The sequence below is a fragment of the Heptranchias perlo genome, chromosome 23 (genome assembly GCF_035084215.1).
Source record: "Heptranchias perlo isolate sHepPer1 chromosome 23, sHepPer1.hap1, whole genome shotgun sequence".
Classification (NCBI taxonomy): domain Eukaryota; kingdom Metazoa; phylum Chordata; class Chondrichthyes; order Hexanchiformes; family Hexanchidae; genus Heptranchias; species Heptranchias perlo.
In genome coordinates, this window is record NC_090347.1 from 8,645,466 (window position 1) to 8,671,136 (window position 25,671).

Consider the following 25,671-nt stretch of genomic DNA (forward strand, 5'->3'; position numbering starts at 1 on the left):
TGCTGCAGGAGTTCCTCAGGGCAGTGTCCTAGGCCCAACCATCTTCAGCTGCTTCATCAATGACCTTCCCTCCATCATAAGGTCAGAAATGGGGATGTTCGCTGATGATTGCACAGTGTTCAGTTCCATTCGCAACCCCTCAGATAATGAAGCAGTCTGTGCCTGCATGCAGCAAGACATGGACAACATCCAGGATTGGGCTGATAAGTGGCAAGTAACATTCACGCCAGACAAGTGCCAGGCAATGACCATCTCCCCTTGACATTCAACGGCATTCCTATCGCCAAATTTCCCACCATCAACATCCTGGGGGTCACCATTCACCAGAAACTTAACTGAACCAGCCACATAAATACTCTGGCTACAAGAGCAAGTCAGAGGCTGGATAATCTGTGGCGAGTGACTCACCTCCTGACTCCCCAAAGCCTTTCCACCATCCACAAGGCACAAGTCAGGAGTGTGATGGAATACTCTCCACTTGCCTGGATGAGTGCAGCTCCAACAACACTCAAGAAGCTCGACAGCATCCAGGACAAAGCAGCCCGCTTGACTGGTACCCCATCCACCACCCTAAACATTCACTCCCTCCACCCCCAGCGCACAGTGGCTGCAGTGTGTACCATCCACAGGATGCACTGCAGCAACTCGCCAAGGCTGCTTCGACCACACCTCCCAAACCCACAACCTGTACCACCTAGAAAGACAAGGGCAGCAGGCACATGGGAACACCACCACCTGCACGTTCCCCTCCAAGTCACACACCATCTCGACTTGGAAATATATCACCGTTCCTTCATTGTCGCTGGGTCAAAATCCTGGAACTCCCTACCTAACAGCACTGTGGGAGAACCTTCACCACTCAGACTGCAGTGGATCAAGAAGGCGGCTCACCACCACCTTCTCAAGGGCAATTATGGATGGGCAATAAATGCTGGCCTTGCCAGCGACGCCCACATCCCATGAACAAATAAAAAAAATCTCTGCTCTCCTCCAATTCTGGCCTCTTGCCGTGATTTTAATCGCTCCACCATTTTTGGCCGTGCCTTCAGCTGCCTAGGCCCTAAGCTCCAGAATTCCCTCCCTAAACATCCCTCTCCTCCTCAAAGACGCTCCTTAAAACCAACCTCTTTGACCAAGTTTTTAGTCACCTGCCCTAATATCTCCTTAAGTGGCTCGGTGTCAAATTTTGTTTGATAATCACTCCTGTGAAGCACCTTGGGACGTTTTACTACGTTAAAGGTGCTATATAAATGCAAGTTGATGTGCCGATTCCCATGGAAGGTTGCTCCACTTGAAGCTTTGGACTGATACGGTTCAAGTCCTTTCATACAGGTATCTCGTATTGGAGATATGACCAAGGTCTATCAAAATAATGAAAGGATTGGGCTATTTGAGCTCGATAGGTTAAGGAGGGCCAGGGGACACAAGTATAAGTTACAAAAGCAAAGAACTAGGTTGGATGCTGAGGACTCACTTCTTTCCCCAGAGAGTGTTGTCAACCTCTGGAATAAGCTGGCAGTGAGTGTGGAATCACTGCGCGCATTGTAATAGGACATTAATGAGTTCATGTGAGTGGCAAACATTCCCACATATAGAAGGTAAGTGGGATATTGGAGGGTAGTGTCACCAGTCACCATGGACTCCTAGAGCTTGCTTATAGAATTATAAAATGGTTAGAGCACAGAGGAGGCCATTCAGCCCATCGAGCCTGTACCGGCTCTCTGCACGAGCAATCCAGTTAGTCCCACTCCCCCACCCTTTTCCCATAGCCCTGCAGAAATTTCCCTTCAAGTACTTATCCAATTCCCTTTTGAAAGCCATGATTGAATCTGCCTCCACCACCCCCTCAGACAGTGCATTCCAAATCATAACCACTGGCTGCGAAAAAAGTTTTTCCTCATGTCGCCTTTGATGGAGCGATGATGGAAGTTACACCATGCTGGGACATGACAGGTTGGGTTCGATGGACCAGCTGGTCTTTCCCTGTCTTTTAGCGTACGTTTGTGTGGTCTTATCAGTCTGTATTGGATTTAAACCCAGGATCAGAGTTACAAGGACGGAGTCTTAACCACCTATGGCATTCAGACCCCGAATGTCTGCTTTTAGAAATACGATGAAACACTGCTCGTAAAACCAATTGGCTCCAGTAGATTACACTGGACTTTGAATAAGTCAATATTAAACTATAGAAGTGAAGATTTCTGATAATAGTTAATGCAAGTTCCAGCAGTTCATTGAAAAATTCAATGGGCTTGGAGAAGAACTGACTGTATCACCTCTCCTTCCCCCCCCATTCAACAACTCTTAACTCTATAAACCCAAATTCACCCAAGGTTTGAAAACTGGTCCTATACCTGGGGAGGGTCTCTCACTCTTGGACTGAATACAAGAGAACACTTAATGCTTGGTAGATGATCCTTCTTGTATCTCCAGCCTCTAATCCCTCTAATTTATCAATGCTACGGTCAGTTCCCTCTGACTTTCCTCTAAATCCCATGGCAGTATTTTGAAGAGTCGGATATTCTCCCTGGTGTCCTGGCCAACATTTATCCCTCAACCAAAAGCAAATAGTCTGGTCATTAATCTCATTGCTGTTTGTGGGACCTTGCTGTGCGCAAATTAACTGCTGTGTTTCTCTATATCATAATAGTGACCACAATTCAAACGCATTTCACTGGCTGATAAGTTTTTTTTTGGATGTCCCGAGGTCTTGAATGGCACTCTATAAAAGAAAGTTAATTCCTTCTTCTTTCTAAGCTGTAACAATGCCATCCTACATATGCTTCCTCCTCCCTGCACCTTCACTATGTTATTGCACCATCTCCTACCCTAAATCATTCTTTCCCAGGATCTTATGGGAAATCCTTACAGCTCTCAATCTGCCCCTTAAAATCAGCAGGTTTTGAAAACAAGCTTAATGTCACCTTGCCATTACTACTTCATTTATCTTGGCTTTTCCCCGCTCTCTTTCTCAACCTTGGTGCTGCCTGGCACTGTGGGCCCGTTCACTTAACGTTTCTCAATTTAAAAAGAAAAGGAAGTTTGGTTGTCGCAGAGTTAAACCCAGTCTAAGCATTTCGATATGTCCAATGACCCAACTGGTGAAGGAAATGATCATAACTACATCTTAAGTGCTTGCTCTCAGAGTGTGTTACACAGTGAAACTATGGCACAAAGTAAGTATTGCACAAAACACAGCAGGAATGACCTGAGACCACTTCTACGTGTAAAAATAATGGTGTCCGTACAGTCAGAGTTTGGTTTAAACCCCCAAACCAATTTCCTCCCCATCTCTCCTGAAAGTGTGGGTTCTTGCTGGGTACAGTACCATCTGGTGCCCTGGGTCAAGTGGCCACTCTCTGTATGCAACTCCAGACAGAGAATGCCAATGTGCTATTGAACCACGGAGTGCAGAATCCAATCCTCCTCTTACCCGACATCTATATAGGCACTTTCGAACAGGAGTCATTGAATAGTTGGGAGTGGGGGAGTAGAAAGAGAGAGAGTGGGGCAGGGGCACTAAGGACAATTGGAGCACCCTAATTCCTTTCCCAGCAGAGATCAGCAAATTCCCAAATTGGGGATTGAACCAGAGATTGGGCCATGACTGTGCTGCATGCTTCAGTTGCCCAGTAAGCCTTTAGGAGAGCTGTGCTAGTTTTTGCAAGTTCCATTCCCTTCAGTAGTAGCAGCAGTGCCTCATCAGCCCGTACCGGCAAGCTATGAATTTATTATGACTAGAAACTTGCTATCTCCTGATAATGAATCTCGCATCAAACTCAAAGTATTTCTCGTTAAAGATTTTTGTTGCTAGCTCGAGGCGGATTGTGTGTTTAACTGATAAGTGATGAGGCGCTTAACATTCCAATGAAAAAAAGAAATGAAAAATTGCCCTTCCATCAGAGACACAAATGAAATCACAGCTCCATAAGGTTTCTTTCCGGAGACAGATAATAAATATTCAAACAAGTAATTCTCATTTGAAGAGCTCCATTGCAAGAGCTACCTCATCAAAATAGGTAAATACTCAAGGCTGCAGCTTTCCTTTGCCTTTGTCAATCGTTCCTCTAGACTTGGGGTCTGTGTGTGTGTCTCTTTTTTCTAAAGACACAAAACTGCACGTTGTGAAGGTTAGACCTTTTGCATTCTGCTTTCTGGTCGTCTCTGGTTACGTATATAAGCAAAGCCTGTGCATTACCTATATAAGTGAGAGAGGATATAACAATCCCAGAACATAAATGATTTCGTACAAAGAGTGTTCAATGTCTGGAACGGTCGTCTGGGTTGGCTGTGTTGGGGGGGTGGGTGGAGGGGAACCACCCTCTTTCAATGGAAGGGTCAGCTACATGGGTCGAATAGCTTCCCTCATATCTTTTAGAATAAGGCATTAGATACTCCTTACTCCTCTCATGTAACACAGCAGTTACAGTAAGCTCTTATACAAAAGGATTTACTATGCAATTCTCATCCTGAGAACACCACAGAATCATACAGCACAGAAGGAGGCCATTCTGCCCATCGTGCCTGTGCTGGCACTTTGAAAGAGCTATCCAATTAATCTTACTCCCCTGCTCTCTCCCCACAGCCCTGCAAATTTTTCCCCTTCAAGTATTTATCCAATTCCCTTTTGAACCGCAACAGGTTTTCCAAGAATGCCGTGTGACAAGGGGGCACAAATTTATTATAATCGCAAAAAAACTAAAAGCAGAAGTTAAGAAAAAAAAATATTTTACAGAGGTGGTTAGAATGTAGAATTCTCTGCCATGGAGTATTATTGAAGTAGTGTCTATTAATTATTCCAAGAGGGAATTAGATAATTGCTCGTAAAAGGGGAATATTGAAAAGGCACGGGGAGTGAGCGGGAGAGTGTGGGTAGACTAGGTGGGCTCGTGGAGAAAAAGCAGCAGCAGAGATGTGATGGGCCGAAAGGCCTGCTCCGTACTGTGGACATTTTGTGATCAGCCTGTATTCAAACAACTAAGCTTAATCTGTCAAGGCAAAACAGTCTTCATCTATCAAGGTAATTAAAACATATATGAAGAAAGCTAACCTGGTATTACCGACATTAACCATGTAAAAGGAGGCACAGGAATGAGGTAAAGTGACCCTTATTAGACTCAATTAATGCTGACCTTTTCTCAGATACATTTTATGATGGGAACTAATTTGGATGAAAATAAATGTCCTGAAATTCTATCAAAGTGAGCTCCATCAATCACGGGTAATTATTTTCCATTAATGACCAGCTCCGTGGCAGGTCAGACTGACGTTCTGGGATCACCAACTAATATAGTTCACCGTGATGCAGTCAGCAGAATGCAGATCTCAGATATCCAACTGTAACTCTGCCCTGGCACGCTGTGATTACGCTGAATATCAGACATCGCGCAGCAACAGATGAGTTTAGTAGCTCAGCCTCTCTCGGTTAAAGCGTTCATTTTCACAGAAAAACAAAACATTCACATAAACACAGTCAAGTCTACCTAATGTTATACTCTATCGGACCGGACTTTATATGCACTGTAACAATAGGGGATCTTCCCTTATAAACACTTCCAGACTGTTTTGAAGCCATTTACAATTTCAAGGATAAGTTAAATAAAAAACAATATTTTATTTCAATTTCACTGTAATAAGAGTTTACCAAAATCAACTGTTTTGGATCATTTTATCTGAAATTGAATGGCAAGCGATTGGTTCAATTTTTGCCAGACTAACATTTTTGAGTCAAAGGAATCGCTAGATGAGCACTGCACAGGACGTCAAATAGCAGAGAGCAGACTGTTGGAATCGAAGGATGAGAGAGGGAGAGAACGAGAGAGCGCGAGAGAACAAGAAGCTGCTCGGGAGGCGCGAGACACCGAGAGACACAATGGAATATCATAGAACAGAGTTGCCCCCTAACAATTTCTACAGGAGCCATGTGAGATTCATGGCACGGTGGTATCGTGATCAGGGTATTGGACCAGGAACCCACAGACTGCAAGTTCAATTCCATCCACAGCAGCTACAACCTGACAACTCATAAACTTGAAGGTAATTTGTGACAAAGACCGTGACTATTGTTGTAACAAAGTCCTTCAGGGACGGGAAGTTACCACCCCTACCCAGACACGACGACGTGACTCCAGTTGAAGGCAAGAGTCCATTACCCAATCAGGGCAGTGCCTCAGAAAGGTTACAGCACGGAAGGAGGCCATTCGGCCCATCCAGTCTGCGCCAGCTCTACGCAAGAGCAATCCAGCTAGTCCCACTTCCCCGCCCCATCCCCGTAGCCCTGCAAATTTTTTCCTTTCAAGTACTTATCCAATTCCCTTTTGATAGCCATGATTGAATCCGCCTCCACCACCCCTCCCCGCCTCGGGCAGTGCATTCCAGATCCTAACCACTCACTGTGGGAAAAAAGTTCATCTTCATGTCACCTTTGGTTCTTTTGCTAGTGACCTTAAATCTATGTTCACTGATTCTTGACCCTTCCGCCAATGGGAACAGTTTCTCTCTATCTACTCTGTCTAGACCCTTCATGATTTTGAAGACCTCTATCAAATCTCCTCGCAACCGTCTCTATTCCAAGGAGAACAACCCCAGCTTCTCCAGTCTATCCACGTAACTAAAGTCCCTCATCCCTGGAATCATTCTAGTAAATCTCTTTTGCATCCTCTCTAAGGCCTTCACATCTTTCCTAAAGTGCGGTGCCCAGAACTGGACACAATATTCCAGTTTTGGCCTAACCAGTGTTTTATAAAGGCTCATCGTGACTTCCATACTTTTGTAATCAATGCCTCTATTTATAAAGTCCAGGATCCCGTATGCTTTTTTAACCACTTTGTCAACCTGCTCTGCCACCTTCAACGATTGTACACATATAACCCCAGATCGCTCTGTTCCTGTACTCTTGTTAGAGTTGTGCCTTCTAATTTATATTGCCTCTCCTTGTTCTTCCAACCGAAATGTATCACTTTGCATTTTTCTGCGTTAAATTTCATCTGCCATGTGTCCGCCTATGCCACCTGTCTGTCTATGTCCTTTTGAAGTCTATCACTATCCTCCTCACTGTTCACTACACTTCCAAGTTTTCTGTCATCTGCAAATTTTGAAATTGTGCCCTGTACACCCAAGTCCAAGTCATTAATATATATCAAGAAAAGCAGTGGTCCCTGCACTGTACTCCTGGGGAACACGACAGTACACCTCCCTCCAGTCCGATAAACAACCGTTCACCACTACTGTTTCCTGTCCCTTAGCCAATTCTGTGTCCATGTTGCTACTGCCCCCTTTATTCCATGGGCTGCAATCTTGATAAGCCTTGTAAGAGTGGATTGGGAACAGCGGTGAGTTCTCGCTCCAGCGACATCCCTTAACCAAGAGGGGTTGAAAAGTAAGAGGCCTAAGCGAAGATAAGCTGTGACGGCCACTTTGTCACCATGAGCGATAGTGAGACAGCCGCCATCTCCCTCCCCGCAAAGCCTGGTTCAGAAATTTTACACCAGAACCTTCATGGTCGTAAAGGAAAGGAAGAGGTCGTCGTGACTCAAAGTTGCAAATGGATGATGAGGGCCTTAGTCACTGGACCCTCCCTCTCCGACTCTCCACCTTGGTCGATTTATTTTGAAAATCTCGGTGTGAGCAACGCACGTTGATGATATGACCAGACACTGGCTGGAAGGAGTTAAGGAGAGCGATAGCTTGAGATCCCAGTCAATAAGAACATAAGAAATAGGAGCAGGAGTAGGCCAAAAGGCCCCTCGAGCCTGCTCCACCATTCAATAAGATCATGGCTGATCTTCTACCTCAACTCCACTTTCCCATCCAATCCCCATATCCCTTGATTCCCCTAGAGTCCAAAAATCTATCGATCTCAGTCTTGAATATGCCTAACGACTGAGCATCCACAGCCCTCTGGGGTAGAGAATTCCAAAGATTTCCAAAGAATAATCTCTCCTCATCTCAGTCCTAAATGGCTGACTCCTGATCCTGAGACTATGTCCCCTAGTTCTAGACTCTCCAGCCAGGGGAAACAGCCTCTCAGCATCTACCCTGTCAAGCCCTCTCAGAATATTATATGTTTCAATGGGATCACCTCTCATTCTTCTAAACTCCAGCAGTGATGCAGCCACTAACTTTACATATAATTATCTCAGGGTTCTTACACAACTGTGTCACTTTACTGCGTGCATGTGTTAATGCAGCTCCCTCGCACCACTGAGTTTTCTATTGTGGAGAGGAGGAAACACTCATGACGTTACAGGTTGTAAACTCTTGTATCCCTGCAGTTTTAATCGTACGGTTTCACACAAATACATATTGTACAAGTATCCCATTTATACTCGGAGCTATTCAAATTCTCCTTCATCCAGTTTCTCCCTTCCTTAAGCTGCCGACCCTTTCTGGTATGCGCTCCTGTGTGTTCTTCGTGCACGGGTCTAGACCACGTATGGTGCCAGCTCTTCGACCATGTGGGGCTTCACAGCAGATTCAGCACTTTAGCAGTCAGAACTGACTGATGTACACCGTGTGCATCACAGAAACTCATCCTGTATAACAGCTAATAGCACAGACACCCAGCAATCTGAGGCCCAGGGTTAGGTTTTATTCGTAATTACCTCAACCAAGTTACACACCATTAAAAAGGCAGGATAAGACAAGATTGCTTTACTGGCACACAGTGATTATATTATCAACAGATCAAACTCCTGGCAAGATTTTATTATCACAGCTGCACTCTATAAAAGGACTGGGCTAGAGTCTGATTTTCTGAATCAATGAAGAGTCCATTTAAATCAACATGTGAATGAAGCTATCGCTCTTTGTGGAATGAATCCCTTTTTAATCACATCCTTTACTGCCCGTGTGAGCTCATTAATGGGCCATTTTACATGAGGACCATTTCCACTGTTAGTTCAGAATAGGAACAGGAGGAGGCTATTCAGCCCCTCAAGTCCATTCCGCTATTCGTTTCGATCGTGGCTCATCTGTACCTCAACTCCATTCACCCGCCTTTGATGCGTATCCCTCGATACCCTTACCTAATAAAAATCTGTCCATCTCAGTCTTTAAAACTTCAATTAACCCAGTGTCCGCAGCCTTTTCGGGGGGTTGGGGGGAAATCCAGATTTCTACTACCCTTTGTGTGAAAAAGTGCTTCCTGATTTCACACTTATCAGAAAAGACTCTGAGCAGGCTGGGGCTCTTTTCTCTAGAAAACAGAAGGCTGAGGGGTGACCTGATTGAGTCTTCAAGATTATGAAAGGGTTTGATAGGGTAGATATACAGAAAATGTTTCCACTTGTGGGGGAGACCAAAACTAAGGGTCATCAATATAAGACAGTCACTAATAAATCCAACAGGGGAATTCAGGAGAAACTTCTTTACTCAAGAGAGTGGTGAGAATGTGGAACTCGCTACCACAAGGAGTAATTGAGGCAAATAACAGATGCATTTAAGGGGAAGCTGGATAAACACACGAGGGAGATAGGAATAGAAGGATATCCTGATAGGGTGAGATGAAGTAGGGAGGGAGGAGGCTCATGTGGACCATAAACGCCGGCATAGACCAGTTGGGCCGAATGAATCTACAGCACAGAAACAGGGCAATGTATCTCAATGTAACTCTGAATGGCCTAGCTCTAATTTTAAGATTATCCTCCCTTGTCCTGGATTCCCCCACCAGAGGAAATAGTTTCTCCGTATCTCCCCGATCGAATCCTTTTATCATTTTAAACACCTTTATTAGATCACCCCTCAATGTCTAAACTCAAGGGAATACAAGCCAGGCTTATGCAACCTGTCCTCATAATTTAACCCTTTAAGCCCTGGCATCATTCTGGTGAATCTGCACTGTACCCACTCTCCAAGGCCAATGCATCTTTTCCGAGGCGCGGTGCCCAGTACTGAACGCAGTACTCCAGATAGGGTCTGACCAAGTACAACTCAAGCATCACTTCCTTCTCTTTGTATTCCAGCCCACTTGAGATAAGAGCTAACCTTTTTGAACCTGTGCCCTAGCTATTAGTGATTCTCATGGACACCCAAATCCCTTTGCTCCTCCAGTTCCTAGTCTCTCACCATTTAGAAAATATTAGTCTCTCTTGGATCCAAAGTGGATGGCCTCACCAAGCAATGGGCACCATTAGTGTGTGTTGTCCCTTTGCTGCTGTTCTACAGTCTGAGAGAGACATACATTTATCTCATTAACATCTCAAAGAGATTCCCGTACAATGGGTTACTTTGAATGGAGTCACTTTTGTAGACAAGTGCAGTAGCCACTTTGTACTCAGCAAGATCCTACAAACAGCCGTCGGCTGTGGCTCAGTGGGTAGCACCCTTGCCTCTGAGTCAGAAGATTGTGGGTTCAAGTCCCACTCCAGAGGCTTGAGCATGGAAATTTAGGCTGACACTGTCGGAGGTGCCATCTTTCAGATGAGATGTTAAACTGAGACCACTGTCTAGTCAACGTCACAGAGAGTGTCACAGAAAAGTAACGAGTAAATTGCCCATGGCATTGCCCACAGTCAGTTGACTTTAAAAAAAACTTACTCAATGGAGCCACCTTGTGGCCAAAGCCTGCAACTACATCGTGACAGTGGACAAAGGGAAATTGAATGGGAAATGTTGACATAGCCATTAACAATGGGAAGTGACAAAAAAAAGTGTGACCAAAAACTGTGACCAGAAGTAAGCTGTGTTGATCAGGAAATGCATGTCCTACGCAAGACTATTGATAGATTTATCACTGGGCCCAACTGTCAAAATAGGAAGGAAACTGACCAGGCCAGCACAAGGGAACAGGTTACATACATATTATAAGAACATAAGAAATAGGAGCAGGAGTAGGCCAATCGGCCCCTCGAGCCTGCTCCGCCATTCAATAAGATCATGGCTGATCTGATCCTAACCTCAAATCTAAATTCATGTCCAATTTCCTGCTCCCCGTAACCCCCAATTCCCTTTACTTCTAGGAAACTGTCGATTTCTGTTTTAAATTTATTTAATGATGTAGCTTCCACAGCTTCCTGGAGCAGCAAATTCCACAGACCTACTACCCTCTGAGTGAAGAAGTTTCTCCTCATCTCAGTTTTGAAAGAGCAGCCCCTTATTCTAAGATTATGCCCCCTAGTTCTAGTTTCACCCATCCTTGGGAACATCCTTACCGCATCCACCCGATCAAGCCCCTTCACAATCTTATATGTTTCAATAAGATCACCTCACATTCTTCTGAACTCCAATGAGTAGAGTCCCAATCTACTCAACCTCTCCTCATATGTCCACCCCCTCATCCCCGGGATTAACTGAGTGAACCTTCTTTGTACTGCCTCAAGAGCAAGTATGTCTTTTCTTAAGTATGGAGACCAAAACTGTATGCAGTAGTCCAGGTGCGGTCTCACCAATACCTTATATAACTGCAGCAATACCTCCCTGTTAGTTTTATACAATTCATTGGCCTTTTCCTCGCACTATATTCATTCTCTTAGATCGTGGCAGCATTTTACACTACACTTTTCTTAACTAAAAGTCATGGAAATCTAAAGATTTAATCTGTACGATTGGGTGGTGGGGATATTTTAATTTTATATCTCCTTTTATTTACTTCAAAGCTGCTTTTAACTGAATGGATTTGCCTTTCCCAATTTGGCCAAACCCCCACCCAACAAAATTAGAAACATCTTAGATTCAGACTGAGTAATAATTTGGCCACAGACTCACGCTGCTCCACGAGAGATTTCAGGGATATTATTAGAAATAACGTTGTAAAGTGTAAATGAAGATAATTCAGGAACTACAAAGGAAGTTTCGCCATCAAAAGGTTCAGCACATCATGCCGCAGCGAGAGAAAACATATTGAATCTCACATCAAAAGTGCCAAACTCAAAGCAGAGGGCTGCATATTCATTAGAGACTGGCCATCACCTGGGGACTTCAGTAGTCAATCTCCAGGGCACCAGACATTATTTATCCTGAGTGTTAGGGAGCTGGCTAATAAACTTATCTCCAATTTCATGGTGGGTGGGGGTGAATTTTACTCTCAAGGCGAATAACGTGAATATTTTCCCCACAGGCAGTCCCGGTTCAGCCTGATACAACCAGCCCTCCAACAACAACTTGCGTTCATATAGAGCCTTCAACGTAGTAAAACGCCCCCAAGGTGCTTCACAGGAGCAATTATCAGACAAAATTTGACACCGAGCCACATAAGGAGATATTAGGACAGGTGACCAAAAAACTAGGGCAAAGAGGTAGGTTTTAAAGAGCTTCTTGAAGGAGGGAGAGGTAGAGAGTCGGAGAGATTTAGGGAGGAAACTCCAGAGCTAAGGGCCAAGGCAGCTGAAGGCACGGCCGCCAATGGTGGAGCGATGAAAATCGGGAACGTGCCCAATCTGAGATGAGTGCTCCCTATTGCACAAGTGCGACATTTCAACTCCTTGCACCAGCCGGCCTTTTGGTCTCCAAGTGTAGAATCGTACAGCACAGGAGGCAGCCATTCGGCCCATCTTGCCCGTGCCGGCTCTTTGAAAGAGCTATCCAATTAGTCCCACGTCCCCCCACCCCCTGCTCTTTTCCCACAGCCTTGCAATTTTTTTTCCTTTTCAAGTATTTATCCAATTCCCTTTTGGAAGTTACTACTGAAACTGCTTCCACCACCCTTTCAGGCAGTGCATTCCTGATCATAACAACTCGCTGCGTAAAACAATTCCTCCTCACCTCCCCTCTGGTTCTTTTGCCAATTATTTTAAATCTGTGTCCTCTGGTTACCGACCCTTCTGCCAGTGGAAACAGAGCAAGATTGCCCAATTAGTGCAAATATGTGTCCTATTAGTTGATCGTAAACAGAAAGGTGATGCTTACCGGAATATAAGGTTATTTATTTTGAACTGAGTTTCAATGACACCAGTTGTCCGTAACCGAACCCTCAGCAAGTCCATCTGTGTTGGTTTGTATTCAGGCGCAGTGATTCGATTCATGTTTAGAAAAAAACTGCAGAGAAAGAAAAAACATTTTTTTAAAAAAGGGATACACAAAGAAAGAAGATGGAACTTGCAATTTTAAAGAGAGCTATTCACAACCTCAGGATTACCCAAAGTCCTTCTCAGCCAATGAATTACTTTTGAAGTGTAGTCACTGTTGTGATGCAAGGAAATATGGCAGCCAATTTGCACACAGCAAGATCCCACAAACAGCAATGTGATAATGACCAGATAATCTGTTTTACTGATGTCGGTTGAGGGATAAACGTTGGCCAGAACTCCCTGCTCTCCTTCGAATAGTGCATGGGACCTTTTATGTCCACCTGAGAGCACGGACAGGACCCTGTTGTAATGTCTCATCCAAAAGACGGAACCTTCGACAGTGCAGCACTCCCTCAGTACTGGCACCGGAGCGTGAGCCAAATTTCGTGCTCAAGTCTTTGGAGTGGGACATGAACCCATGACCTTTTGGCTCGGGAGGCCAGTGTGCTACCCACTGAGCCATAGCCGACACTGTAAACTTTTAAACTCCATTTTCAATCTTTCTGACATTAGCAGAGAGATGACACACGTGGGCAGAGGTCAGCTTCCCCTGGAGGCATTGGGGGGGTGGGGGGGGGGGGGGGGGGGGTGGTGGAGTTAAGGGAGCCCGAGATATGGAACCTACAGCTTAACGTTACTCTGCTGGACCCCTGTTGCACTTTAAACACAAGGCAACTGGGACCCTATTTTAAGCCGTGATGTTGCCTGGTTTCGAGCAGCAAATAACCAACCAGTCAGGTATGAATAAAAGTGAAATATCTCAATTGTCTCACTTAAAAAAAAACCCCTGTCCCTTAAAGCTTTCTTGTGCTTCCAGTTGTCAGACTGAATTGGCCATCAGCTATTTCTCTAAATACATTTGGATCATGACATGTCAGTAACCCCCACAATGATGTAAGTAGCAATTGTTCCATCGGTTATCGAAGCTTGAAGGCGGTGCCCAGGACCCGGAGCTTCCCCGACGGGAGACAAGGAGCCAAGAAAATTAGAGTGTCTGGCCGTCAATTGTCAGATACCCAGTGCTTTTAAATTCAGATTGACATTAAAGAAGCTCTCAGGCAATGGAGGGTTCAGGTACAAAGTCACCAGTGTCAACTCCATCAATCACCCAGCAGTGATGCATGTCACTTTAAGGCCATTCCAATGGCGACAAAACACAAAAGGAAGGAAATTACAGCAACGAGCCCTTACCTGCCAGCCCATCTCTCTGACCAACGATGATCCTCCTGCTTCTGTATCCTATTGGGGGGAGTCCAGAACTAGGGGGCATAACCTTAAAATTAGAGCTAGGCCATTCAAGGGTGATGTCAGGAAGGACTTCTTCACACAAAGGGTGGTGGAAATCTGGAACACTCTCCTCTTTCCCCCCCACCCCCCAAAAAAAGCTGTTGGGGGGGGTCAATTGAAAATTGCAAAACTGAGGAAGATAATACCTTTGCCTAACACAAAATCTAAGGGTTGTGGAACCAAGGTGGGTAGATGGAGTCACGATACAGACCAGCCATCTAATTGAAAGACGGAACAGGATCAAGGGGCTGAATGGCCTTCTTCTGCTCCTACGCTCCTAACTGGATAAAATCAGCTGCAGAAATACATAGAGAGCTATATATTGAGATCTGCCAAGTAAACGTGTCTTTGAACGGGTTAACCTGACATTGAGGGGTCTGACAGGGCATACTGTTGGGCTCAAAGTAAAAGGTTTTCACGTCTGTAGAACCTTTTTCAACCAGGGGTCTTTTAACAAGCACGGTCAGGGCCCACAATAGGGAACGTGGTCCCCGAATTATCCCTGTCGTTAATTTAAAATGGAATAATTCCAGTTTGCATCTTGAATAACTTGAACCTTCTCACTATGTAAGCCTGACCCAATGGACTAACAAGTACCAACTTTACCAGGGCCTAGATGCCAGCAGCACTGTTACTTACACCATCCAGGATAAAGCAGCCCGCTTGATTGGCACCCCATCCACCACCCTAAACATTCACTCCCTTCACCACCGGCGCACAGTGGCTGCCGTGTGTACCATCCACAGGATGCACTGCAGCAACTCGCCAAGGCTTCTTCGACAGCACCTCCCAAACCCGCGACCTCTACCACCTAGAAGGACAAGGGCAGCAGGCACATGGGAACAACACCACCTGCACGCTGCCCTCCAAGTCACACACCATCTCGACTTGGAAATATATCGCCGTTCCTTCATCGTCGCTGGGTCAAAATCCTGGAACTCCCTTCCTAACAGCACTGCGGGAGAACCTTCACCACACGGACTGCAGCGGTTCAAGGCGGCGGCTCACCACCACCTTCTCAAGGGCAATTAGTGATGGGCAATAAATGCCGGCCTCGCCAGCGACGCCCACATCCCATGAACGAATTTTAAAAAAGGTGCACATCTATTCTCGTCAAAACTGGGGGTGGGGGAGTGGGGGGGAAATCATTACCTTCTAAAAAGCAAGATTACCCCTTATGGTGTGAAATGAAACATATTTCTTGTCACAGTACAGAGGGGGTGTAAACCAGGTTGATAGGAACATAAGAATTGCTGGATGACAGAAGACCAAAGTCCATTTAGTTCATCTTCTACTATCCCGGTAGTCACGTGATACAACGATAATGGAGTTGTTGACGAATCATAGCAATCAATCTCTATCAATTAGTCTACAACAGACCCAGTCATGAGGTGAGAAAAACCTCCAGTGGTGGAAAGCTTTGGGAACCACATGTCCAAAGTCACCTGCTCCCCCCCCACAAGCTTGTTCCACTTACCATACGCCATGTCTCAAATTACTCATGTACCGTATCCCAAAATGTAATCTAATTTGTGTTTGAATGAATGAATCAATACTATCTGCTTCCACCGTCTCCCCAGGGAGCCTGTTCCATAAACTGACCACTCGCTCCCTGAAATATTGATTTCGTGGATTAGGTTCGAATTTACCCCCCTTCAAGTGCAGGCCGTGTCCTCTGGACAAGATGAAAGAGTTTGTCATGGACTGTATTATCTGGACCCTTTACATTCCTAAAAACAGCCATCAGATCACCATTTAAAGCTGATGCATATTAGGGCAGGAACAGATACAACTCACCTGTAGTTATTGCAAATGTAGCAAAAGGTGCTTTTAATATGTTTTTTGATTTGTTTTTTTTTTGAAGTTTACAACATGGAAACAGGCCCTTCGGCCCAACATGTCCATGTCGCCCAGTTTATACCACTAAGCTAGTCCCAATTGCCTGCACTTGGCCCATATCCCTCCATACCCATCTTACCCATGTAACTGTCCAAATGCTTTTTAAAAGACAAAATTGTACCCGCCTCTACTACTGCCTCTGGCAGCTCGTTCCAGACACTCACCACCCTTTGAGTGAAAAAATTGCCCCTCTGGACCCTTTTGTATCTCTCCCCTCTCAACTTAAATCTATGCCCCCTCGTTATAGACTCCCCTACCTTTGGGAAAAGATTTTGACTATCTACCTTATCTATGCCCCTCATTATTTTATAAACTTCTATAACATCCCCCCGATACCTCCTACTCTCCAGGGAAAAAAGTCTCAGCCTATCCAACCTCTCCCTATAAGTCAAACCATCAAGTCCCGGTAGCATCCTAGTAAATCTTTTCTGCACTCTTTCTAGTTTAATAATATCCTTTCTATAATAGGGAGACCAGAACTGTACACAGTATTCCAAGTGTGGCCTTACTAATGTCTTGTACAACTTCAAGATATTCTGCTGCTCCTCAATATACAAGTTACTAGTGTTGTTCTGTCCAGAACTATCGATATCTATCTGGATAGGTGTTGGTGAGCTACACCACATATCGGAGTTTAAGGAGAGATGCTACAATCAGGTTATTCTCTGAGCCGCTGGCAGGGCAGCGGGCAGGCCTGGCTCTATAATTAGGTACATTTGCAGACATTGCCGGGGAGCTGTTCATGTGCAGACTAGAAACGTGGGAAGCTTCCTGTCACCTTGAAGATGGTTTTTTGGGAAGCTCAGCCATTATCTACGACATCCTGTGAATGTTTAGCAGCCTGACTCAATCAGGAGATACACACGTTTGATCTCCTTTCATTAGTTGCACTTCAAAAGGGAGTTCGAATATATATCTTGTCCAATTCAGCAGCATTTCTGAAGCTGTGGGGGTGGGGGGAGGGCGAGCGAGGGGGAAGCGGGAGAGCAGGTGAGGGGGCTGAGGAGATTTGCCAGAACGGTACCCGGAATGAGGGACTTCATCCTGTGTGGAGAGACTGGAGAAGCTGGGATTGTTCTCATTCAGAGCAGGGAAGGTTAAAGGGGAGATTTAATAGGAGATGTTCAAGATTATGAGGGGTTTTGTTAGTAACTCTTCCCATTAGCAGGAGAGTCAGTAACTAGAGGGAACAGAGTTAAGATAATTGGCAAGAGAGTCAGAGGGGAGATGAGGAGTTATGATCTGGAATGCTCTGCCTGAAAGGGCGGTGGAAGCAGATTCAATAGTAACTTTCAAGGGAATTGGATAAATACTTGAAAAGGAAAAAATTTGCAGGACTATGGGGAAAGGGACTAACTGGATAGCGCTTTCAAAGAGCTGGCACAGGCACGATGGGCCGAATGGCCTCCTTCTGTGCTGTATGATTCAAGCAGTCTGCTAACTTTAGGCTAGAAATGAGAGTGGCAACGATTAGTGGACGCGTGCTCCACGGGTCTGGGAGACATTCCCCTCTCCGGTATTTTAAATGGAGGCGTTAACCTCAGTTTTCAACTCTATTAAAACAGCGAAGGGAGGAAGCTGACGCAGATGCGTTAATCATCTGCCTGTTAATCTCAGCAACAGTCATTTCTAACCCATTATCCAGAACGTCAGGTGCGCTATTTCCTTGAATGGACACACTGCAGCCCTGCCTTACTGAACATGATATGTCCAGGGGAGAGTTTCTCAGGCTGGTTTCACTGCCAGTAGCAGCAGTGGAGGACAGGCCCCCCATTGTTTGTTTCACACCATTCGAACAGAACTCACGTACTAGGTATTTATTTCACATTACAGGGCAATAACTTCCTCAGTCATAATGTTGGCCCCATCACTTTGGTAACAGGGATATAAACCTCATCACACAACAAAATGCACATCAGTCATCAAACGCGTGCAGCGATTTTCATAGACTTGATGCAATGTAATTCCAATTCTGGTCTCTCGCACATCCCCAATTTTAATTGCTCCACCAGTGGCAGCTGTGCCTTCAACTGCCAAGGCTCTGAGCCCTTGAATTCCTTCCCTAAACCCCTCTACCCTCCTTTAAGACGCTCCTTAAAGCCTACCTCTTTGACCAAGCTTTTAGGTCACCTGTCCTAATATCTCATGTTTTTTTTATTCGTTCATGGGATGTGGGTGTCGCTGGCGAGGCCGGCATTTATTGCCCATCCCTAATTGCCCTTGAGAAGGTGGTGGTGAGCCGCCTTCTTGAACCGCTATAGCCCGTGTGGTGAAGGTTCTCCCACAGTGCTGTTGGGAAGGGAGTTCCAGGATTTTGACCTAGCGACGATGAAGGAACGGCGATATATTTCCAAGTCGGGATGGTGTGTGACTTGGAGGGGAACGTGCAGGTGTTGTTGTTCCCATGTGCCTGCTGCTCTTTGTCCTTCTAGGTGGTAGAGGTCGCGGGTTTGGGAGGTGCTGTCGAAGAAGCCTTGGCGAGTTGTTGCAGTGCATCCTGTGGATGGTACACACTGCAGCCACAGTGCGCCGGTGGTGAAGGGAGTGAATGTTTAGGGTGATGGATGGGGTGCCAATCAAGCGGGCTACTTTGTCCTGGATGGTGTCGAGCTTCTTGAGTGTTGTTGGAGCTGCACTCATCCAGGCCACTATGTGGTTCGGTGTCAAATTTTGTTTGATAATGCTCCAGTGAAGGGCCTTGGAACGTTTTACTACCTTAAAAGGCGCTATATAAATGCAAGTTGTTGTTGTAGTAATCCCAGTTGATAAAGTGCAGTCTGCAGCTATTCAGATTTGGGGAGTTTGCAGACTTCAATTCTACAGCTGGAGGGGGGACAAGGTTCTGTGTTCAAAATAATACAAAGCAATGATGCAACTAAGCTCGTGCTTCAATCAATTCTCTCGCATTGATCAGGGCAGTTTGTAGGAAGTCTGCTCGTTGTACAACAAGCTCTGGCCAACTTCAAGGTTCAATCGCCAATTACAAAGCACTCTTGATGTATGAGGCAGGTTCGAACTGGTGACCACCACCACCACCATCTTGGCTGCTCCTCCTTCTCACGTTGGCAAATGCTTGAACCCGGCCCCACACACATGGGAGGTTATCAGACGTCGCGATTCACAGAGTATGTGGGAGGGGGGCCAGGGAATCAATGCAGTGGAGGAGAGGGTGGGATGGAAAGTTTGGAGGGAATCTAAGTCACCCTAAGATCTGCCCTGAGGCATCTATTTTAAAAGAAAACTTGCATTTCTGTAGCACCTTTCACAATCTTCGGGCTTCACAGCCGACGGAGAACTTATGAATTGTAGTCAATGTTGTAATGTAGGAAACACGGCCATTAATTTGCACCCAGCAAGGTCCCACAAACAATGGGATAACGACCAGATAATCTGTTTTTTCTTCTCAAAAAGTGATTTTGGTTGAGGGATAATTATTGGCCAGGACACCGGGGAGAACTCCCCCTGCTCTTCTTCGAACTAGTGCAGACGGGGCCTCGGTTTAACATCTCCTCTGAAGGACACCACCTCCGACAGGGCAGCACTCCCTCAGAACTGGCACTGGAAGTGCAAGCCTGGATTACGTGCTCAAGTCTCTGGATTGGGGACTTGGACCCACAACCCGCTGACTCAAAAAAGGTGAGAGCGCTGCCCACTGAGCCATGGCCGACACCTCAAGTTTACTCTTCGAACGTCTCTTGAAGTTGGCAACCCCAGCGAGCAGCCAGTGGTCGGTGACTACACATACAGGTCAGTTACTCTCGCTGGGTAGACAGGGCTTTACATGGCATCAAACCCGTACTTGACTCTCTGACAGTAGTGATGGCAGTGCCCCTTTAAGACTTGATTATTATAGTGTCCAATTTATACATAAGTAGCTATTGCTCAGTATGGATAAATTAAACACACAAGGATTTAAAAAAAAAAACATTTTACTTTTGTCCTTAAGCAACAACTCACTTTAACTGAATCAGCCTGACGCCCACTGTGAAATCTGCACGGAGGCCGTTAATCACAAGGTGACAATCACACTGACAAACACTTCAGAATACATTTTGTAAATCAAACTTTTGACATCCTTTCCCCCCCTCCCCCCCCCAATAGGCAATCCACGAGCAGACAAAATACTCTTCCATACATGATCAAAATCAGTGTCCCACCCCTTCCCTTTTAACTGTATCTCATCTCCATTTCTCGAATAAAACTGCAGGACTTTTCTTTTATTCACACTGTACTTGTCCCCACTCCCATGTCGAAGGTTAATGCTGTATTGAAACCGCTCACCTGGAACGTCCTTCCATTACAGTGGATAATAGAAGCTGCACTGTATCAATATCTGTCAGTGTGCCCCACTGTCTGCTGACGGGCACTGCTATCACCTTTAACCAGATGTTCCCAGAGAGGCTTCTGTCAATGGGCTCCAAACATCTTGCTAATTATTCCTAGTCTGTCACTGCCAATCTGCTCTGATCTGCGTTTATATTGTTGCTGTTCAATTCGGATTCCGGGAGGCAGCTTCCCACATTAAACCTGGTCCTTTACGTGACGGACTTGTAGACTCAGTTTTTCATGCATCAGCCTGGGCTCTCACCTCAGAGTCAGAAGGTCGTGGGTTCAAGTCCCCACTCCAGAGATATGAGCACAGAATCCAGGCTGACGCACTAGTGCAGTACCGAGGGAGTGCTGCATTGTCGGAGGCACCTCTCAGGTGGACATAAAAGATCCCATGAGACTATTCGACAAAATGTAGTAAAACGTCCCAAGGCACTTCACAGGAGTGTCGACGGACAAAAATTTGACACCGAGCCATATAAGGAGATATTAGGACAGGTGACCCAAAGTTTGGTCAAAGAGGTAGGTTTTAAGGAGTGTCTTAAAAGAAGAGAGGGAGGCAGGGAGGTTTAGGGAGGGAATTCCAGAGCTTGGGGCCTAGGCAGCTGAAGGCACGGCCACCAATGGTGGAGCGATATTAGGGATTCTGCTTCTGCCACTGTTTCTGGTTGGAGGTTCCATGTCCTAACGACGCTCTGTCTAAACATTTCTCCTCACCACGCCCCTTGTACTTTCGGAACTCCCATCATGGCGTCCAGCTGCATTTTGAATAACCTGGGTCTTTGCCGCCACGACCTTGCTCGGTAGATGATTCCGAAAGCTTAGCTCTCTTTGGTTAAGAAACTTGCATTTGTGTTCTGTCCCTAAAGTCTCGGCTTACTTTGAAGTAACAATCTGGGCTCACATCACAGACTCTTAGATAGAAATGCAATCATAACAGCCCCTTCAAACAGACTATATATTACACAATAACAGCTTCATGAGAAACTACACATTGCTTTATAATTCCCTCCAAATGGACAATACTGACACCATTAGATTCACTAAATAAAAGCCTCTGATGAGCTTGAATAATCAAAGACCAGGTACATTATTAAAGTGTTTAAAATCATTTGGTTTAAAAGATAACTTTTGCCTTCAGGATGTTAGAAATGAAAGCTTGGAGAGTTTAAAACAAAGTTATGCCTTTATTAAAATTATACATATATTTATGAAGAGGATTATGTTTGACTTCATAATGTCAAATGAGAATTTCATATACTCCGTGTTCTGCTGATTAGATTAGTGTCACCGTATTCAATGTAACAGGTTTCAACTAGGGAGAGTGTGCCCCACTCTGAAAAAATACCCCTCCACACAGTGTAATAAAACAATTTCAACATTTGTTTAGTAAAAACTAAACGACTTCTTGTGTAAGCCGTGGCTCAGTGGGCAGCACTCTCGCCTCTGAGTCAGAAGGCTGTGGATTCAAGTCCCACTCCAGAGACTTGAGCACAAAATCTAGGCTGACACTCCCAGTGCCAGTACTGAGGGAGTGCTGCACTGTCGGAGGTGCCGACTTTCAGATGAGATGTTAAACTGAGGCCATGTCTTTTCTCTGTTTCAACGTATTAGATCCCAGGGCATTATTTCAAAGAGCAGGGGAGTTCTCCCCCGTCTCCTGGCCAATATTTATCCCTCAACCACCGCCTAACAGATTACCTGGTCATTTATCTCATTGCTGTTTGTGGGATCTTGCTGTGCGCAAATTGGCTGCTGGATTTCCTACAACAGTGACTACACTTCAAAAATACTTCATTGGGTGTAAAGCGCTTTGGGACAGCCTGAGGTCGTGAAAGGTGCTATATAAATGCAAGTTTTTCTTTTCTTAATCTTGTGAGACTTCAATAAGAGAGTACAAAAGCAAAGTTAAAACTACTAATACTTCAAAATCATGAAGGGTTTAGCTAAAGTAAATAAAGAGAAACTGTTCCCATTGGCAGATGGGTCGAGAATCAGAGGAGACAGATTTAAGGTGATTGACAAAAGAACCAAAGGCGACATGAGGAAAAACTTTTTTTTACGCAGTGAGTGGTTATGGTCTGGAATGCACTGCCTGAAAGGGCGGTGGAGGCAGATTCAATAGTGGCTTTCGAAAAGGAATTGGATAAATACTTGAAGGGAAAACTTTGCAGGGCGATGTGGAATGGGATTAACAGGATCGTTCTTGCAAAGAGCCAGCATGGGCTCAATGGGCCGAGTGGCGTCCTTCTGTGCTGTAACCATTCTATGACAATAGGGAGCTTGCACATGGCAAAGCTGTTGGTTCAGTGGGAGACGAGGAGAGAGAGAAAGCTGTTCAAAATGTACAGCTGGTGGCTAAGTGAAGAGGCACAGGTGGTGAGGTGGAGTGCAGGGGGGCTGGAAAGGATGAATGGGAAAAAAGGCTGGGAGTGTGAAGAGGATTGAACATGGAGTGGAAGGTCAGGGCTAGACCAGCCAACATTGCAAGAAAGGGTTCGGGGCAAGGGAGGTCAGAGACCTCGACCAGCTGCCCCGCCCCACCTGCCAGGTTTGTTGTGGTGGAACCTGCCCACATCTGATGAGCACCATTGTGGAGGCGGGGGGGGGGGAAAAAAAGAGGGTAGGAGGGGAGGGGAGCAACAGTTTGTGTGATGTACAGTAACCCTTCGAGCACCAAACGATCTTCATGTCTTCATGCTTACTAATAGTCAGTTAAAACCTACCTCTTCGACCAAGCTTTTGATGACCTGTCCTAATATTGCCCTGTGTGGCTCGGTGTCAAATCTTGTTTGATAATCGCTCCTGTGAAGCGCCTTGGGACATTTTACTACATTAAAGTCGCTATATAAATGCAAGTTGTTGTTATGTATCAGCGTTTTACAAGAAAAATCCCCCCCCCACCCCCAATTTATGGAATGATGGTGCAGGACCAATGGTTACAGTCTGTGACCGGAATCCTGACTTTAGCTGGTGTGGTGATCACGACAGATTTCACAATGTCAGCAGGAATCACCGATAATTAGGAAAGGGGGGGTGGGTTGGAATCGTCAATCAACTACAGGATCACATCAACTTAATCTACCTTAAAACTGACCTCCTCTACGTGGACCAGCACAAGTCTGAGCCTCAACAACTGAGTCATTGTCAACAGCAGATTCACTTATGACTGATTGTCACTCTTCCCATTCAATACACTCCTCCACCTTCTTAATCCATAAAGGTCTTTTTGTCACAACTTTCTACAAAGCACAGCTTCATTTTTTTTTTGATGGAAATCCAACTGTCAGTGATCAGTGATCTTTCTCATCCAGATTATCGTAAGCACTTTAACAGGGAGCATCTCTACTTTCTGAAGTAAGGCAGCAAACGTCTTCACACACGCCCCCCCCGCCCCCCACCCCCCACCCCCCCAAACCACAAACTCTGCCCCCGTCCTCCCTCTCACCCTGTACTGTCACATCATGATAATGTCACTGTACTACAGATCACTACAGATTGCATAAGTGCTGCCTCAATCTCTCGGAGTTAATACAAGTCATTCACTTGGTCCTGGTTTAGATGAGCATCAAATCCCCCAGATATAGAAACACACACACACACACAACTTCTCTAAACTGAAGCTCGTCTCTCTAATACCCTAACTCTCCCATCAAAGCTTGTTCCTCTAGTACCCTAACTCTCCCATCAAAGCTTGTTCCTCTAGTACCCTAACTCTCCCATCAAAGCTTGTTCCTCTAGTACCCTAACTCTCCCATCAAAGCTTGTTCCTCTAGTACCCTAACTCTCCCATCAAAGCTTGTTCCTCTAGTACCCTAACTCTCCCATCAAAGCTTGTTCCTCTAGTACCCTAACTCTCCCATCAAAGCTTGTTCCTCTAGTACCCTAACTCTCCCATCAAAGCTTGTTCCTCTAGTACCCTAACTCTCCCATCAAAGCTTGTTCCTCTAGTACCCTAACTCTCCCATCAAAGCTTGTTCCTCTAGTACCCTAACTCTCCCATCAAAGCTTGTTCCTCTAGTACCCTAACTCTCCCATCAAAGCTTGTTCCTCTAGTACCCTAACTCTCCCATCAAAGCTTGTTCCTCTAGTACCCTAACTCTCCCTCTGAAGCTCCTCCATCTAGCGGTTAAAAAAAGCATACGGGATCCTGGGCTTTATAAATAAAGCCTAGAGCACAAAAGTATGGAAGTCATGATGAACCTTTATAAAACACTGGTTTGGCCGCAACTGGAGTATTGTGTCCAGTTCTGGGCACCACACTTTAGGAAGGATGTGAAGGCCTTAGAGAGGGTGCAGAAGAGATTTACTAGAATGATTCCAGGGATGAGGGACTTTAGTTACGTGGCTAGATAGGAGAAGCTGGGGTTGTTCTCCTTGGAACAGAGATGGTTGCAAGGAGATTTGATAGAGGTATTCAAAATCATGAAGGGTCTAGATAGAGAGAAACTTCCCTTTGACTGAAGGGTCAAGAACCATAGGGCACAGATTTAAGGTGATTGGCAAAAGAGCCAAAGGTGACACGAGGAAAAACTTTTTTTTAAAAACACAGCAAGTGGTTAGGATCTGGAATGCACTGCCCGAGGGGGTGGTGGAGGCAGATTCAATCATGGCCTTCAAAAGGAAACTAGATAAGCACTTGAAAGGAAAAAAATTGCAGGGCTACGGGGATAGGGACTAGCTGGATTGCTCTTGCATAGAGCCGGCACGGACTCGATGGGCCAAATGGCCTCCTTCCATGCTGTAACCTATGATTCTAGTACCCCAACTCTCCCATTGTCAGTGTCAGCTGCGGCTCAGCGGGCAGCACTCTCACCTGAGTCAGAACATTGTGGGTTCAAGCCCCACTCCAGAGACTTGAGCACAAAATCTAGGCTGACACTCCAGTGCAGTACAGAGGGAGTGCTGCACTGCCGGAGAGTCAGTATGGAGGGAGTGCTGCACTGCCGGAGGTGCCGTCTTTCAGACGAGACATTAAACAGAGGCCCATCTGCCCTCTCAGGAAGGACGTAAAAGATCCCATGACACTACTGGAAAAACAGGACCGTTCTCCCCGGTGTTCTGGCCAATATTTATCACTTCATGTTTTTTTTAAAAATAAATTTTGCTGCATTGACCTTAGTGATGTCACCTCTGAGTTCAGTGGCCGAGT

At 45.5% G+C, this 25,671-nt stretch overlaps 1 protein-coding gene across 2 annotated transcripts in view; it reads right to left on the reverse strand.

The window, feature by feature from the left end:
- The window catches only part of gnav1 (guanine nucleotide binding protein (G protein) alpha v1), a 141,120-nt gene that overhangs the window by 49,332 nt on the left and 66,117 nt on the right, over positions 1-25,671 (reverse strand). For both annotated transcript variants that reach the window (XM_068003958.1, XM_068003957.1), the window contains exon 5: positions 12,844-12,972. In XM_068003958.1, coding sequence (XP_067860059.1) covers positions 12,844-12,972 — 129 coding nt within the window. The remainder of the gene's footprint in view (positions 1-12,843; positions 12,973-25,671) is intronic.